The sequence below is a fragment of the Berghia stephanieae genome, chromosome 1 (genome assembly GCF_034508935.2).
Source record: "Berghia stephanieae isolate SIO BIC M18660-M18661 chromosome 1, UCSD_Bste_1.3, whole genome shotgun sequence".
NCBI lineage: Eukaryota > Metazoa > Mollusca > Gastropoda > Nudibranchia > Aeolidiidae > Berghia > Berghia stephanieae.
The window spans coordinates 129,794,209-129,811,862 of NC_088360.1; the positions used below are offsets into that span (position 1 = coordinate 129,794,209).

The 17,654-nt window shown below is 39.2% G+C and overlaps 1 protein-coding gene across 1 annotated transcript in view; it reads left to right on the top strand.

The window, feature by feature from the left end:
* LOC144963159 (dynein axonemal heavy chain 6-like) overlaps positions 1 to 17,654 on the top strand; it is a 139,919-nt gene that overhangs the window by 68,707 nt on the left and 53,558 nt on the right. The window contains exons 39-49 of the mRNA XM_078896871.1: positions 745 to 890; positions 1,413 to 1,625; positions 2,304 to 2,489; positions 3,276 to 3,472; positions 5,313 to 5,496; positions 6,414 to 6,638; positions 7,674 to 7,895; positions 8,641 to 8,788; positions 9,089 to 9,246; positions 11,620 to 11,751; positions 12,488 to 12,659. Of these exons, the coding sequence (XP_078752997.1) occupies positions 745 to 890; positions 1,413 to 1,625; positions 2,304 to 2,489; positions 3,276 to 3,472; positions 5,313 to 5,496; positions 6,414 to 6,638; positions 7,674 to 7,895; positions 8,641 to 8,788; positions 9,089 to 9,246; positions 11,620 to 11,751; positions 12,488 to 12,659 (1,983 nt within the window). The remainder of the gene's footprint in view (positions 1 to 744; positions 891 to 1,412; positions 1,626 to 2,303; positions 2,490 to 3,275; positions 3,473 to 5,312; positions 5,497 to 6,413; positions 6,639 to 7,673; positions 7,896 to 8,640; positions 8,789 to 9,088; positions 9,247 to 11,619; positions 11,752 to 12,487; positions 12,660 to 17,654) is intronic.

The following is a 17,654-nucleotide window of genomic DNA, read 5'->3' on the forward strand; positions in this document are numbered from 1 at the left end:
TGGCTCTTTAGCGTAAACGCTAACCCCTCCTTTGAGCCTCGAAGTGTCCTCGCGTTGGACCACCGTATAGCCTGGGATCTGGAATCGGGAAGATTGCGCGCCTGAATAAAGGTGGGTCTCTTGTAACAGGAGGATATCTACGCAGTGAACGGCCAATAGCTTTGATAAAAGCTCATTTTTTGCCATACTCTGGCTCTCGACGTTCAGGGACAATATACGCGTCAGTTCGCCATCCCCGCCGTCGCATTTTCCGATCGGCAGGCCGCGAATCGATTGATGCATGGGACGTTTGCTTTTTTCTCGGACGTGCCGACGACCCTGGCGACACGAACGCGGTATTATTTGGCTAGGCGGCAAACCGCTTCGCCATTGACGGGACTGATTGGGACTCGACATAAGGATAATAGTGTGGCGCCCGGGATAGGGCTGCTATTCGGGCACCGGGTTTGGATCAAATTTAGTCACACACCGGGGCGAGCAGCTCATGTGGCTCGTTGGCTCGATACCCGGGATGGTCTCGTGACGGTCGACCGGGATTTACACCTTTGCCCTCCCGTGTGCCTCAAGCCCCCTCACCACTGCAAGGTAAAGATCCACGAGGGGGGAGCTAAGGCAAAATCACTTGCTCAAGGTCACACAACGTGAAGGAGATTCAAATTAGGTACCGTTTGAGTACAAAGCAAAGATTATACAGCAGTGTCGTGCTGAGGCATTGCATTTGAATTAATTGTTGTTTTTAAATAGGAATGAGAGCTGTGAAATCAGTTCTGGTGATGGCAGGATCCTTGAAGCGTCAGAACCCAGACAAGTCTGAAAACGTGGTCCTAATCAGAGCTCTTCGAGACAGCAATTTGCCCAAATTCCTTGCCAATGATGCCTCACTATTCCAGGTAGGATATACATCATTTCATTGTAAATATCAGAGGGGTTTGGAGACAGGTGTATTGGTTTTATTTATAAATATAAGAACACAAAAATTAATGAAAACAAGACTGACATCTGGATAAGTAAATACCATTAATACAGAGGGAGGGGAGTGAGAAAAAAGAGGGATAATGGAGAGAGAGAGAGAGAGAGAGAGAGAGAGAGAGAGAGAGAGAGAGAAACAATAAGAGAGAGATAAAAACTAAACGTGGAGGGAGTAAGAAACAGAGATAATGAGAAAGAGAGAGAACTAGAAAAAGACCCGCTGATGTTATACTGTTGTAGTTGCTGTTGCCGCTGAATCGTTATTGATTCTACTGCTGCTATTGCAGTTTCGCTGAGCTCGCTTGGCGTCGTTTTTGCTCCTACTTCTGCCTCAGTTGTTTGTTGCTTCTACAGTTGCTAATGCAGCAGTAACTGCTGCTGTTGTAACAGTTATCGCTGTCATATAGCATATTGTTGTTGACAATCCTGTCACCGTGTTGCAGGCCATCCTGAATGATCTCTTCCCTGGAGTTTACATCCCCGAACACAACTACGCCCACGTCCGGGATGAGATAATCAGCGTACAGATAGCCAAGGACCTACAGGTGGTGGAGACCCAGATCACCAAAGTCATCCAGCTGCTGGAGACGATGAAGGTCAGACACGGGGTCATGCTGGTGGGACCGACTGGCGGCGGGAAAACTACCATCTATCAGGTGAGGCTGTAGTTTCATTTGGTATCATACCATCTCCACCTTGCAGTTTTCACCCATTTTTATGTGTGTGTGTGTGGGGGGGGGGGGGGTGACTTTCAATACCCGCTGAGTCTAATAAGTTAATTAGACTCCAGAGACATAACAGGGAAAATTTGATATTTCAAAGCACTCGGGATATTGCCCGGTGATGCACTAAGCCTCGTGCAGCCATGTGGTTTAGTGGTAGGACACTCGCCTTCAAATTGGAAGGTCCAGTGTATGAGTCCCACTCTGAGCGGCGCATACTTGAGTCCCTGGTAAAGGCTCTTTACTCACGTTTTCTCACCGTACTCAGGTGTAAAATAAGTATGGCCGTTAACCGGGTTGTCTCTGTTGGAAAAGGAAGTGTTATTTCTCCTAACAGGCGTCCCATCTCGTCCTACATGATAATTGTTGTGCTTTGAGCATGTTTGGGAGATATTGCGCGGTATACATTTCTCAAGTTTATTAATGTTATCAAGTCATTATCCTCTTTGAGTCTCTAAGTAAAGGACAGTTTTGTCTTTGTGTAAACTAAATTACAATAGCGTCTTACCAGTATAAAATAAAGACCTTTGTAAAGCGCTTTCAGCACATTTCAAGGATATTGTTCCATATAAAAGTGTGAGGTTTTTTGTTGACTTTTTTGGGGGTGTCTAGATTCTGGCTGATGTCCTGAGCAACCTACAGGAGAAGGGATACACTGACGAAGAGTACCAGCCTGTAAACGTTTACGTGATGAACCCAAAGTCTATTACCATGGAGGAATTGTATGGCGGTGTGGACAAACTGTCTATGGAATGGCGGGATGGTCTAATGGGATTGACTGTCCGTCATTGTGTACAGGTTGGTCAAAAAATGAGTAAAACCCCTACAAAAAAAGTTACTTTTTTGTTTTAAAGCTTGTGTCAGCCAACAAAAAAAATAGTTACTTACATAAATCCTAATCCGGACAAGTTACCAGCTTTGATCTTGTGCCATCGCGTTCTAGGTGGCATGCTGGGGATTCTCTGGTATGTCTTCCTACATTAACCTGTTTCCCATTTCAGCTGCATAGGAGTTGAATTGCAGATGCTTGATCCTAGTATTATTTTGGATGTTTGAAAGGTTTTACCCGAGGCAACCTTCTTTTTAGTTATAACGGTGACACTTCATTTCTCTCTTGTATATCTGGATACTACTTGAAATATTACTGTTCTATTTTGTTTTTTAGGAAGGCCTTTGAAACAAAATATTATGAGGAAAGTATTATGTTCACCTAATAATATCTAAACTTAATCCATCCATGAGGATATTGATTTTTCAAACGTGAATTACAAAAATGAATATATAAAGGGTATAAAATGTATTTACATAATTTTATAAAACAATTTTGTAAATAGAATAAACATAAAGGTAAATAAAAATACATCTATAAAATAAATATTATCAATACATAAAGATATTTTAGGATATATTTTGAATATACCATATATTATAATAAAGACATTGGATGATAACGCATCCTTTTGTATCTTTAACATTATTCTATAATAATGTGTCGCTCAGTTATTACATTTTTTAAATCTAACACCTTTTATATCAAATCTGTTGTACGTAGACTGAGTCTAAATTCGGTTACTTCCTCCACAGGATACTTCCAAAGACCACCAGTGGATTGTTTGTGATGGCCCCGTGGACGCTTTATGGATAGAAAACATGAACACGGTCTTGGACGACAACAAGATGTTATGTCTCGCCAACAGTGAACGTATCAAATTCACACCGTACATCCATATGTTGTTCGAGGTCCAGGATTTAGCCGTCGCATCGCCAGCAACAGTGAGCAGGTAAGACACTATAAATAATGAATGAAGTTAGCAACACTCGGCTCTTTGATATTGTTTTTAGACGGCTACTTCACATTTCACTCTTTGGTAAAAATGAGTATAGTGTTGTCGTTTTACTGAAAAAATATGTCATAACGCTTCACAGGCGTCAGGTCTTGTTTTACATGTTAAGCGGTGATATTGGTTTGGGATACCCAATATTGTGCTATATCTTCTTCTTCTCGTATGCCGTTGTCTGGAGTCTCGTTTCGAAGATGAAAGTACTCGCTTTTTTTTGTTTTTCTAGTGGGCTGAAAAGTTGTTTTTTAAAGAAGAGAAATTGCAGAGGGCCATATCTCTTCTCTGTAGGTTGAATATATTTTGCATCGCTGCAGTATGTATTCTGCATCTTCCTCCTCCTCGCCACATGAGCAGACCGGTGACTGTGTCAGTTTCATGCGTCTGTGCATATGCTTTTTAAGACTATTGTGGCATGTCCTGAGGCGGAACAGAATAACTTGTTCATGTCTGGACAGCATATGGTAATCATCGGAACGCAGTGGTGTTATATGAAGGCTCTTAATTATGCTTTTTGTCTCGCATAATTTCAGCGAGATTGTTGTATATAAATGCTCTATTTTCAGAAATATTCGGGGCAAAAAAAACCCGCGTCAACTCGCACAGTCCCAAATATAGATCTAAACATCTTCCTTGATAATCAATTAATAAATAAAAGGAGAATATTTTTTACTTATCAATCAAAGTAAATTTACGTGAACTGTTAAAAGATTTGGCGCAGAAGATTAGAGAGAGGCAATTGAGTCGTCAGAACCCGATTATTAAAAAGCGAAAGGTTGCGTTTAAGATTTGTTAGTTGAGTGACAGTGAATGTCGACTTTTGAACAAGAGAGAAAACTCCCCAAGTACAAGATCCAGCAAGGAATAATGGGTTGTATCCTTTTAAATAAATTGGAGACTTACGGTAGGTTGATTCGTTTCGAAATCAAGGAGTAATACTTCAGAGCAAAACTCTTTCTCTCTCTCTCTCTCTCTCTCTCTCTCTCTCTCTCTCTCTCTCTCTCTCACCCAAACAATCACACACACACTGAAATGAGCTAGCCTGTTCATAAAATGATGTAAGTGTAATTTATTCCACTGCTACAATATTGTTTCAAGCATTCGCAAACATCCATAAAGCTGTATAGTAATAAATGTCTTCATCTTCTTCTCTCTTCTTCTTCTTCTTTTTCTTCGTCTTCTTCCACTTCTTCTCTCTTCGTCTCTCTTCTTCTTCTCCTTCTTCTTCTTCTTCTTCTTCTTCTTCTTCTTCTTCTTCTTCTTCTTCTTCTTCTTCTTCTTCTTCTTCTTCTTCTTCTTCTTCTTCTTCTTCTTCTTCTTCTTCTTCTTCTTCTTCTTCTTCTTCTTCTTCTTCTTCTTCTTCTTCTTCTTCATCATCATCATCATCATCATCTTTTTCTTTTCTTGCAGAAAACGCCATCGTGTTGGTGACATGTGCTCCATTTTGATTAATCCTTACTTCTTTTTGTTAAAACTGTTTTGCTGTTGGTGCCGACATTTTTATAGTTTCATCTGACAAAGAGTTATAGTCCCTTGTGGCTTTTCGGGAAAAGATTGTGCCCTGATCGTTCCATGTCATAACTGCGCCTTTTATTTCCACTTTATCTGTTTTCATAACACCATTCTTTTTGAGAAAATGAGAGTAAAGAGTCTCCTCCAAGGACTCAACTCTGCCACCCCTAGAGCGGGACTCAAACTGGCCCGGAGAGGAGTGTTGTCATATCATTACGTAGAACACCAATCCGTACATCGAAGATTGAGAGGATTGATGTAAATATTTCAGATGTGGGATGGTTTTTGTGGACCCAGACGAGTTAAAGTGGATGCCATACGTTGAGACGTGGATGAAATCTTTCGTGGACCAAATGTCTCCAGAAGGACCGGAAATACTTATGGGCTTTTTCAAGGCCTACGTCGAGGATGGGCTTGTGTTTGTCAGCAAGAAATGTGTCCAAGTCATAAACCAGGTACAGTAGATAAACATAATAGTAAAAGGTATGGAGGAAACAATGCCAACTAAGAAATAGACACAATTAAAAAAAGTATTCCCGAAGAATTAACCTGCCTCCTAAAACATCTTAAAAGTCATCCTGCCTCAAGAGGATGACAATTATTCTCCATAAATCAGCCTGCTTCGAGATGAAAAAAGCATTCTCCATGAATAAGCTGCCTCGACGGGGAATACGATTCCTCAAAAATCAGTCTGCCACAAAAAATCATCCCAAAAGGTTAGCCTGCCTTGTCGAGAAATGCTGACATTTTAGGATATTTTTTTTCTCTCAAGGTAGACTGATGTTTTTGTAATAATATTTGTCCTTTTTTGTTTGTTTTTTTCTGCTTTCTCTGGCCCTGTTTCATAAACACATTTTCAGACGTATTTTTATACTTGTGTCTGCTTCTGTATACTATTTGTCTCTTTGGTATCATCAAGTCAAGTACAGCAACGGAAAGATTTTATAACTGAATAAAATGGTCTCCATTAAATTGGATATATTCTGATCAGGGTTTCAAACTTTATCAAAGTTTATATTTGGGGAGTAACAAAAAGGTATACATATCATCTTAGATTTTACCTCACAGTAAGAAGTAATTTTTTTGCCATCCAAATATCTAGAACCTTCGACAAATAAATGATGAAATCTTGTATTGCACAATAACAAGAAAAATATCAGACCTTACAAGCTTGGATTTCAATGGCTATATAAATAAACACATACACACACAGTCACACACACACACACACACACACACACACACTCGCAAATTGATTATAACCGAATGAAAAACTCTCTATAAAGCCATTTTATTTCAAAAATGCATTTATGGATTTTAAAAAAATAACTATCAAGTATTCCTATGACCTTGACTTCTGACTCACCCTCAGGTTGACATCAGCAAAGTGGTAACTATATGCAAACTGTTGGAGGCCATCCTGTTCCCCGAGCGTGGAAGTTTGGATTGGTCGGTAGATTTAGTCAAGTTGACTCGTCTTTTAAATCAAATCTTTGCCCTGGCCTATCTGTGGGGCATCGGGGGAAATTTGACAGAAGACTATTGGGATCCTCTTGAGTTATTTATTCGAGCCCAGTTCGAGGAACATGACGTTAAGGTATGTATTTTTTACCACTATTATTAGTAGTACCATCTTGTTTTGTTGATTTCAATTATCAATGTTTTCTTCCTTTTTCTCTTTCATGTATGTTGCCATCAAAGTTTGTAATTCTTGTTTTGTTGATTTCGATTATCAATCAAAAAGAATTAAAGCTTGTAGTATTCTTAATTTGCCGAGAATGGGTGGGGGTGGGGGGAGCTATTTATAAAGTCATAATCAAATATATTTTGAAAACAATTGAATACTACAATTCAACGTGACGAAAAAGCAATATGATTTATTTTTTTCATTGGAGTAAAACAGAACACATACGCAAAAAAAAGGTAAAAAAAAATGAAAATGTGGGGTATCTTTTTTGTTTTTTTGTTTTACATTTTCTCACTGAACTGACCGCTAAAAATATGTGTGGCTGTGGAAGTGCGGCTATGTGGTCTTGTGGTATGACTCTCGCCTTCGTGTCGGAAGGTCCAGGGCTCGAGTCCAGCTATAAACGGCGAATAGTTGAGTCCTTTGAAAAGGTTCTTTACTCACCTTCTCTAACCGTACTCAGGTGTAACATGAGTACCTGGTCGTTAAAAGCGTTATTTTATTTATTTTATTTTTGTTGAAAAGATGTAACTGTAGCCTGACAGGTGTCATATCAATATATCAATATTTGACCCACCTTGTCAATCTGGTATTATATTCGGAATGAAACAAACAAAAGAATAAAGTTTTAAAGTCAATATTGCACTTCATAAATGCTCGGGTTTTTTTTAAAGGCCTTGTCTTTTCGGAATAAATTTGTGATAGCAGTATATAGTATGTCTCGTCCTCTGTGTCCTGTTTACTGCTTATTGCATTATATATAAACGATCTTTGGAAAGGGGGGGGGGGATGTCTCCATTTTTTATTTGTTTGCACGAGCTTACCTATAATACAAAAAAAAATATTTTCGGTGGGTTTATCTTAAGATGTTATGATTTGTTTCCTAACGGATCTTTTTGAATTTTCTGGCAATTAAACCCTCACCCTTCACACCTCCCATCGAAGCTGGCATCCAACACTACGCTATGGAATTACTATGTGGATATGGAACTACGACGAATGGAGACGTGGGACAAGATTATACCACCGTTCAAATTCGATAAGACGTTGCCGTTCTTCAAGATGTTGGTCCCCACCGTTGATACGACACGGTTTGGCTATCTCTTGGAAAAACTCCTCTCTGTAAATCGGTGTGTTCTCTACACGGGCGACACGGGAGTCGGGAAGGTAGGACATTGATTGTTGCACATGTGATTTGGAGTTTGTCGTGTGTGGTTTTGTGGCTGAATAACAATAGATTTGTTTTGTCCATGAACACGGCAGTTTGTCATTTAGTTACACGTGTCAAAAATAAGATGTAAACAGACCTCTCTACTACTACGAAAATGTCATGTTATGAAATAATTTTGGTTCGAAAAGGTGAACTATGTAAAGATTTATAATATAACCCCTTGAAAATGAAACCAGATACTTTGCGGTTTCGGATCCTTTGCTACAACGGTTACATGTGGGAGCGGTGGAAAGATGTTGGTTGTCCGCTGTTAGACAACTCCGTCGGCGAAGAATTCAGATGAGACCAACGAAATCACGGTGTTATAGAGGGGATTTGCGTGGCTGAGAGATAAGGAGAGACAGAGATAAAGAGAGAGAGAGAGAGAGAGAGAGAGAGAGAGAGAGAGAGAGAGACGGACATACAGGTAGACAGACAGTCAGAACGAGGTGGGGGGGGGGGGTCAGCGGGCAAGCTGACTTACTAGCACAGAACCGTCCTTTTCCCATAGCCAAGCTGTGGGTGTCGTATCAATTGAATTCCGGGTTTGACACCCGGACACCGTAATATTTTTCTCTGTTTTCATCTGGCGCTTGTCTATGCTATCCCTTCTATTTCCCATCATTACTGACAAAAGTGGCCGCTCCACAATTTTTCTAGTAAGATGTTTTAGACTGAACATAATTTTATCTTTATTTCCAGTCTGTGATTGCCCGGGATCTCCTTGAGAGGGTTTCAGAACGACAAAACTACGTCCCTGTTTTCATCAATTTCTCGGCGCAGACTACCAGCAATCGAACCCAAGACATGATTGAAGCAAAATTGGAAAAACGTCGGAAAAATATTTTCGGTGGGTTTATCTTATTTTATGATGTTATGATTTGTTTCCTAACGGATCTTTTTGAATTTATCATTAAGTAAGAATGAATATCACAACAGCTTTAAAAAAGGGGAAAATGTGAATGTGATATAAAAAAAAGTAAGGAACAAATCGAATACAACACCTTTGAAAATACAAAACACGGGACGTTTCGGGTTCAAAACCGACAGTCGGCAGAGAAACATTTGAAACGGCTGTCGCAAGTAAAAAGATATTGAAAGACCAATTCGTTGAAATAGACTCCTTTTTTGCTTATCTCTATCACCCCAGGTGCTCCGAGAGGAAAGCGAGTCATCATCTTTATCGACGACCTAAACATGCCCAAGCTAGACACGTACGGATCTCAGCCCCCCATTGAACTCCTGAGACAGTACCTGGACTTTCAAGGATTCTATGACAGAGATCTCCTCACCTGGAAGACCATAGAGGTCATATAGTATATCAAAATAATAAAATAAAATATAATTTCCTTCCATTTTTCCCGCAGTCCTTCCCAAAAGAAGATTAGAATAGCTCAGGCTATAGATAGAATGAAAATGACGTCACTCAGGTCTTTGTTATTGTTTTTTGCCATCCACTAAACTTTACAAACCACGACTATAAACGACGAAGATTGCACATAGTTTTGTGTGTTGGTCCGTTTTATTTCCGGATGGCAATGTTGTGAGCCTCTTAGCCAAGCGCAGACTCTGTTTGCAACATTGCACCCCGTAAAATGAGTATGGTGAGGTGACCTGATCAAGGCCACACATCGCATCTGGGAGAATGAAATTCGATACTTTCTGTTCGAACCAAAAAAAAACAACAACAAAACTTGAGCTTTTATATAGCGCAATATCCACTAAACGTGCTCAAAGCGCTTTACAAGGGGTCCCTGGCCAACAGCAACACATAACATTTAGAACGGGACATGACGCCTGTTAGGCGATATTACAAATTTTTGTTAGGACAAAGACAATGCTGTTAACGGCCAGGTACTCGTTTTACACCTGAGTACGGTGAGAGAATGTGAGTAAAGAGCCTTCTCCAAGGACTCAACTATGCGCCGAACGCGAGGCTCGAACCCACGACCTTCCGATCCGAAAGCGAGTGTCATACCACTAGACCACATAGCCGCACAGAGACCATAATGCTGTGCAACTCACACTCATTCATTCCCATGACCTTGTGCTCGTCGGGAGGACATGTGGGATGCAGACTTCACAACCTTACGCCATTCGTCACTGTCTCTGGCGATTTCCAGAAGGCTACTAAGGTTTAGGCATGTCCACTCTTTGATGTCGTCTCCATCATCATCATCATTGCCTTTTTCACCCTGGGTCAGGGTATAGGCCACAGACAAACAGTTTCCATCCTTCTCTATCCTGAGCTATCTTTTTAATCTCATTCCAGGTCTTACCACTTCTCTGTATATCAGCTTCTTTAATTCTTCTCCATGTTCCTCGTGGCCTTCCCGTTGATCTTCTGCCCTGAGGGTTCCAGTCCAATACTTTCCTTGTTATAGTGGTGTCGTTCTTTCAAAGAGTGTGTCCAATCGACCTCCATCGTCTTCTTCCTATTTCCTCTCTCTTGCCATAGCTTTTTTCTGTATTCCTCTCCTCCTCTGTCCCTCTACAGTGTCCTGAAGGCAGCCTTGCACGGATTATCATGGCGGACAGTGTCTCCGAACCATGACAATTTCCTTTTTTGGCTATTGACAACAGTGGTTCCTGTCCCCCTGCTCTATCCTCTACCTCTTCTAAAGTATCCTTATTGGTCCTGTGCTCCAAATAGGGAGCTCTCAGGATTTTTCGATAGCCCATATTTTGAAAAGTACAGATTTGCTGTGCCATGCTACCCGTCAAAATGTGTGATCCTCTGTCTTAAAGAAGTATTATGCTGGGGAGAGCTGGGTTTTGAAAATCAAATTTCGATTGCCGGCGGATCAAACCTCTGAAGTCTCAATTTTCATGATCGGCGAGCGGCGTATCAAAACTATGATCCGCCAATCTTGAAAATCGGGACTTCAGAGGTTTGATCCGCTGATCATCTATGTACAACTACAGATAAATTTAGGAATAATAATATATATTCGTTATGGTGGACAATCAAGATGGTTTCTTTCATTGCATAAAAAACCTCAATGTTTCTATTTATCATTTTAACTTTAAATTTACTTTTCGAGACCCGACTCATCTCGACAAAAACCGTTTTAAGATGTTGGATCATATATTGCCTCCCGAGACTTTTATGCAAAATATCATGACACTTTCAGACAGCAATTTTAGACCGATGTGCAGGTCTGCTAACAAAACGCAATTATGGGCTTGATTTAACATTGTTGTAATAGGCAAAACTTAATTTTGCGTTAGCTTAACCCTCTCCTTACCACCTGCAGCAAAATCGTCACATTTGTTACGACACAATATACATTTTTCTTTTTAAGCTCTATTTTGTACATCACAAACTTTGAAGAATGATCTTTGTTTAATAAATAAGAACATGAAGTTGTTTTGTAGAGAGCTTGTTTAAGTTTTAACATTTTGGGAAAATACTGAAAAAGATCGGTAAGCAAAGAGTTAAGAATACAACAATGAGATCATAACAGTTTTGGGTTATCAGAACTGCAAATAAATGCACTTCGTTGTAGACCTATGAAATAAAGTGTACTGCGTTATCTTTATTTCAAAATATAAATCATCATATCAAAATTAATATAATTTATTTAAATCTTTCTTTCTGAATGTCAAATTATAATGAATATTTATTGGACAGAGGCATATCACATTTTAAAGAGATTTAAATTGTGTTTGTTTTTCCAGAACGTAACATTGTCGGCTGCCTGCTCCCCACCAGGTGGCGGTAGAAATCCTGTTTCACCGCGACTTTTCCGCCACTTCAGCATGCTCCGTATCCCTAAACCAGTTGACAGCAGCCTCAGAATGATGTTCTTGGTAATAAAAAATAGCTTGTCGATTGTACCGTTAACATTTTGAATATGTAACGTTTGCTCTTTTCGTTTCTTTTTCTAGTATATCTGTTCTGTTTGAATAAGCTTCTGTTTCTATAAAGGTTTTACAAAGGACAAGCGGAATGTTTGAATTATAAAGGTATTATAATAAGATTATGAAATGGAGGTTTGGCACTTATTTCGATGGTTTTTAAAATCATGTTAAACCTCTTCGTTTAAAAACTGTTAAAAAGCTACGTGCACGTTTTACAAATCTGAGCTAAAAATGTATTGTGGTCCTATTGTAACAATGGAAAAACTCTCAAACCAACACAAAATATTGTACATCACAACAATTTTATAACAAGTCCATAATAGGATTTATTAGTGTGATGCCACGTCCTCCCAGCAACGAGCAGCTTGGTTCTAAACAAAGAAAATCAGTACTTTTTATTCTTCATGCTGGCTAGGACTTGTTCACCTGTCATGTGATCAGAATGTATTAAAGTCAAAACATGATCAGATTTATAATGTTTTTCTCCTCTGAATACACATGCTCGTCGGAGAAGTATTTCATAAAGGCATCCGCCATTGTTCCGATAGTTACTAAGTTACAATGCGTCATTACGAGGGAAGTGACGTCACGAATGTTGAAGCCTATTGTGCTCAGTTATCAAGATCTGCAACTATAATATTATGCACGTCGGTTTTAATGATTGTCGTTAACATTTTATTCCCAGAGTATTCTTGGGGGATTCTTTGTAGAGTTTACGAGCCACATTCGGCAAATGTCTGAGCCAATCGTCCAGGCGTGCGTGGATATCTACTTTCGGTTAAGCAAAGATCTCCTTCCGACTCCCGCCAAATCTCACTACGTCTTCAACCTACGAGATCTGTCAAAAGTCGTCCAAGGTAAACAGAATTTCGTAAAACTGCACATCGCATTTTACGCTATATCATAGGTGAACGCTTATGTCGCTGACCTATGACATAGGTGGATGTGCGGTATTGTTGTCATGTGTCATGACAAACCTTGTCGGTTCCTGGTTCTGGTCCATCTCTGGGTCGCGCAACGTTGAACTCTTGGAGAAGGCACTTTAATAATATTTTCCTCAATTCAAACTTTACTACGTAATTTAAGTGTCATATTCTGCAAAATCAATTTCAGTTTTTTGGCATCTGAACTAACCTACCCCGACACGTGGTCTAGTGGAATGAGCCTTCGGTTCGAAGGGTCCTGGGTTGGAGTACTGAGCGGCGCATAGTTGAGTCCTTGGAAAAGACTCTTTACTCACATCTCACCGTACTCAGGTGTGAAACGAGTACCTGGCCGTTAACAGTTTTGTCTGTCCGAAAATAAATGTAATTCGGCAACCAAGAGCCATGTCTCGTTCTACATGTTCAACGTTGCTGTTGACCAGAGACCACTTGTAAAGCGCTTTGAGCACGTTTAGTGGATATTGCGCTATATAAAAGCTCTATTTTAAAAAAAACTGTTGTGAGACAGGGGATTATATACCTATATTGTGGTTTATTGCGTGTTATGTGTTGTGTGATTCTCGAGTTTTATTCACACGTAACTAGAAATCATCAAGCGCTTTGAAACAGTGTCCATGTGAATCTTCCTTATTGCATGAAGTTCAACGTGTTCAACTATGGGACGCAACCAATGCCAAACGAATTCCCCTAATGATGTCGACTCTTAAATGGTAACAACAGCTTGAGCCTGAACTTTTTAATAGTGCAATATCCACTATACGTGCTCAACGCATTTTAAAAACAACAACAACAATATAAATAAATAAATAAATAAATAAATAAATAAATAAATAAATAAATAAATAAATAAAAACGTTTTGTATAATATTACTAATTATGGGGATCCCGATTGCTCAGTTGGGTAGAGCACTCACTTTACACGCGGTTAGATTGTAACACGCCTAACCGGCAGGACACTTTTTTTGTTTTTTTTTTTTTTTGTTTACATGTGTCTTTCTATTCGATTTTACTTTAAATTCTTACGCTTCAATGTGGATTTTTATATAGTTAATCTTGTGATTGTGTTGTGTTTAATTATCTGAAATGAATTTTAATATCAAATGAACTATTTCTGCGATATTCTCTTTTTTTATAAATTGGTTTTAAGGTAAAGTCTGATTTTTACCAATCTTTTTCTTCTACACATTACGAGAGATTTTTATTCACCACTTTATTTTTAACATCGGCGTTTCATTATCAATGCCGTCAACAACCAACGTCTCTTGTTGACGGCATTGAGTCAAATTCACACCAACGGGGTGGAACGAGAAAACAAAGGGCGATACCAGTGTTCACTGGCCACAGACCACATCGCCCCCACCAATACAAACCATCACGACCCCCACCCACATACACAACAATAGTCTTCAAAAGTCATAACGTCACTTCCTTCCTAATGACGCATGGTAACTTAGTAACACTGGCTCTAAACTATCGGAACAATGGCGGACGCCGTATGAAATATTTCTCCGGCGAGCTTAAACGCGTATCCAGAGGAAAAAAACCCATCAATTTGATCATGTTTTGACTTTTACACATTCTGATCACAAGGCACATGAAAAGGGGATGAAAAGTTGTAGCCAGCATGAAGAATAAAAAGTAATGATTTTCTTTGTTTAGAACCAAGATGGCCGCCGTTGCCGGGCGCGTGACATCAGACTATTGAATCCAATTGATTTAAAGCCACGATCATTGCCATTGTCGTTATCGTCGTAGTTATCGTCAGCACCACCACCATCGTCATCGCTGACATTTTCCATATCGTTACCACCACAACCACCATCACCATCGTCGTTATCATCAGCATCACCACCCCCGCCCATCCAATCTTATTACTTTACGGCAACAACTGCGGCGACAACAGCAACAGCAAAGGAGTACAGATGACGAAAACAATTTGAAATGTGCTCTCCTGAATGCCCGCTCTGTGCGAAATAAAGCTGTGTTAATAAATGATTTTATCGTCGAAAACAAATTGGATTTATTCTTTATTACAGAGACCTGGCTAACATCTTCTGACACTATAACAATAAACGAGGTAATCCCCAGCGGCTATTCATATCATCAAGAAAATAGAGACCAAAGACATGGAGGTGGTTTGATGTGCGTTTTTAGAGACCAATTGAATATTATCAAACGAGAAAAACAAAACTTCGACTCATTCGAATGCATCGAAATTCACTTTAGTCATAATAACAGACACTTTAACGTCGTAACCATTTACAGACCACCACCATCAACTAAAAACAAGAGTACTAATACAACTTTTATAAAAGAATTTGAAGACTTTCTCCATGCAAAAAACACCGAGGATGGAGAAATTATTATTCTAGGTGATTTTAATTTTCATGCCGAGATTTCGGACAACTTCACCAAACTTCTAGAAATATTCAATCTCAAACAAAATGTCAAAGGACCAACTCACGAGAGTGGACACATCCTCGATCTCGTTATCACACGGTCTATCGATACTTCACTCGTGAGATCAGGATCGTAAGCCCAGACATTTCAGACCACCACCCAGTATTTTTTAAGATCAATGTCCCTGTCCCAATTTCAAATCGGCGTACAGTCCGCTATAGAAAAACGAAAGACATAAATCACACCAAATTATTAGACCGAATTCGGGAGTTGGACATAAATAATAACGTTATGAATACACACGGCGTCACAGAGAAATTAGATCTCCTCTACACAAAACTCAATAAGTGTCTGGAAAATCATGCGCCCCTCCAATCCAGAACAATCGTCCTAAGACCAAATTCCAAATGGTTCACTGCTGAAATCCGAAAGGCCAAACATGAAAGACGTCATAAAGAAGGTATTTGGCGTAAGTCTGGACTTGAAATTCTCAAGCAAATTTATAAAAAAGCCAAAAATTATACCAATCAACTAATAGTCAGTACCAAGCGGCAATATGTGAAAGACACTCTGATAAAAAGCAAACTTGACTCGAAAAAGCTTTATAATACTGTCAAAGAAATGATCACACCATCGAATACAAATAATCTACATACAAATATCTCCAAAAGAAGTGACAAATTCAACACCTTTTTCATTGAGAAAATGTTCAACATCCGACAGGGACCAGACAACGATAGCCCCACAAATCTGCATCCCAGCACGACATCACGAGTTGAAACAATAAGCATGACTTCACCAATGAACACAACAACAATGACAAGGCACGTGACATCGCCTGGAAGATCAACATCAACGGAAGAGACACTACAGGAGGACACAACACTTACCTGCACGACACGACCAACTAAATCTATGAACACCCGTTTAACGTCGTTTGAACCCGTAACAATAGAGGAAGTTAAAAATATTTTGTCAGATATGCCTAATAAATCATGCCTGCTAGATAAAACACCAACGTGGCTCATAAAATCATGTTCAAATTATCATGCTCCAGCAATTTCATCTATCATAAATGAAAGTCTAGCGTTGCCCGATTTTCCTAATATGCTGAAACATGCATTGGTTAGACCCCTGAAGAAAAAAGCAAATCTTGACTGCAATGAGTTAAATAATTTTTGACTTGTGTCAAATTTAAATTTCATTTCAAAATTAAGCGAAAAAGTCTTTGCTGCTCGTATTATTAACCATCTAGAGACGAATGCGTTAAATGTTAAATTTCAATCTACCTACAAAGCCTCACATAGCACGGAAACGGCATTACTTAAAGTTTTTAATGATATTGTAAATGATATAGATAGTAAAAGTGCAGCGATGCTTGTTGTACTAGATTTAAGTGCGGCATTCGACACTATCGATCAAAATTTACTTTTGACTAGACTACGGGATCAATTTCATATCAGTGGCACAGCTTTGGACTGGTTAAAGGAATATTTGTTTGAAAGAAGTCAGTCGACTAAAGGTGTGTGATTTCCCCATCTTTGAGTCACCTGGTCCTCCAGGTTGGGGGTTGGCAAAGGGTTAACACCCCTTTCCGTTAAACTCAAACCGTTACAGAAACGCAGACGGACAAACCAAATCCTTTTTTTTTTAGCTTGGGCGACCAATATACAGAGAAGTGGTAAGACCTGGAATGAGATTTTAAAAAGTTAGCTCGGGATAGAGAAGGATGGAAACTGTTTGTCTGTGACCTATACCCTGACCCAGGGTGAAAAAGGCAATGATGATGATGTATCAACTCCATCCATATTAACGTGTGGAGTGCCTCGGGGATCTATTCTCGGCCCCCTCCTTTTTACAATGTATACTGTTCCCCTTTCTCATATGTTATCCACTTTTCCCATTGATTTTCATTTTTATGCTGATGACACTCAGCTGTATACAAAACTCAATAATGATTCATAGCTGTCATCAGTATCTGTTATGGAAAATTGCATTGCTAACATAAAGGATTGGATGAAACTAAACAAAATTAAATTTAATGATGACAAGACGGAAATGATCATTTCTGGAAATAGGTATCAACTCTCAAAAATATCTACAAATGAGATACTAGTGGGTGAAAATGCTATTAAACCTAGTTCTTGTGTGAGAAATCTTGGGGTGTATTTTGATCAATGGTTATCCATGGAAGATCATGTTAAAAAGATATGCCAATGTTGTAACTATCACATTAGAAATATTGGAAGAATCAGACATTATATTGATGAAGATATTACAAAGATGCTTGTTAATTCGTTTATTACTAGCAGATTAGATGATTGCAATGCCCTTCTCATTGGTTGTCAAAGTAGATTAACTCATCAACTACAAAAAATTCAAAATAAAGCGCTAGACTTATCAAATTAACGAAAAAAAGAGATCATATAACACCAGTTCTCCAGGAATTGCACTGGCTTCCTGTGAAGTATAGGATATTATTTAAGATATTGTGCTATGTTTTTAGAT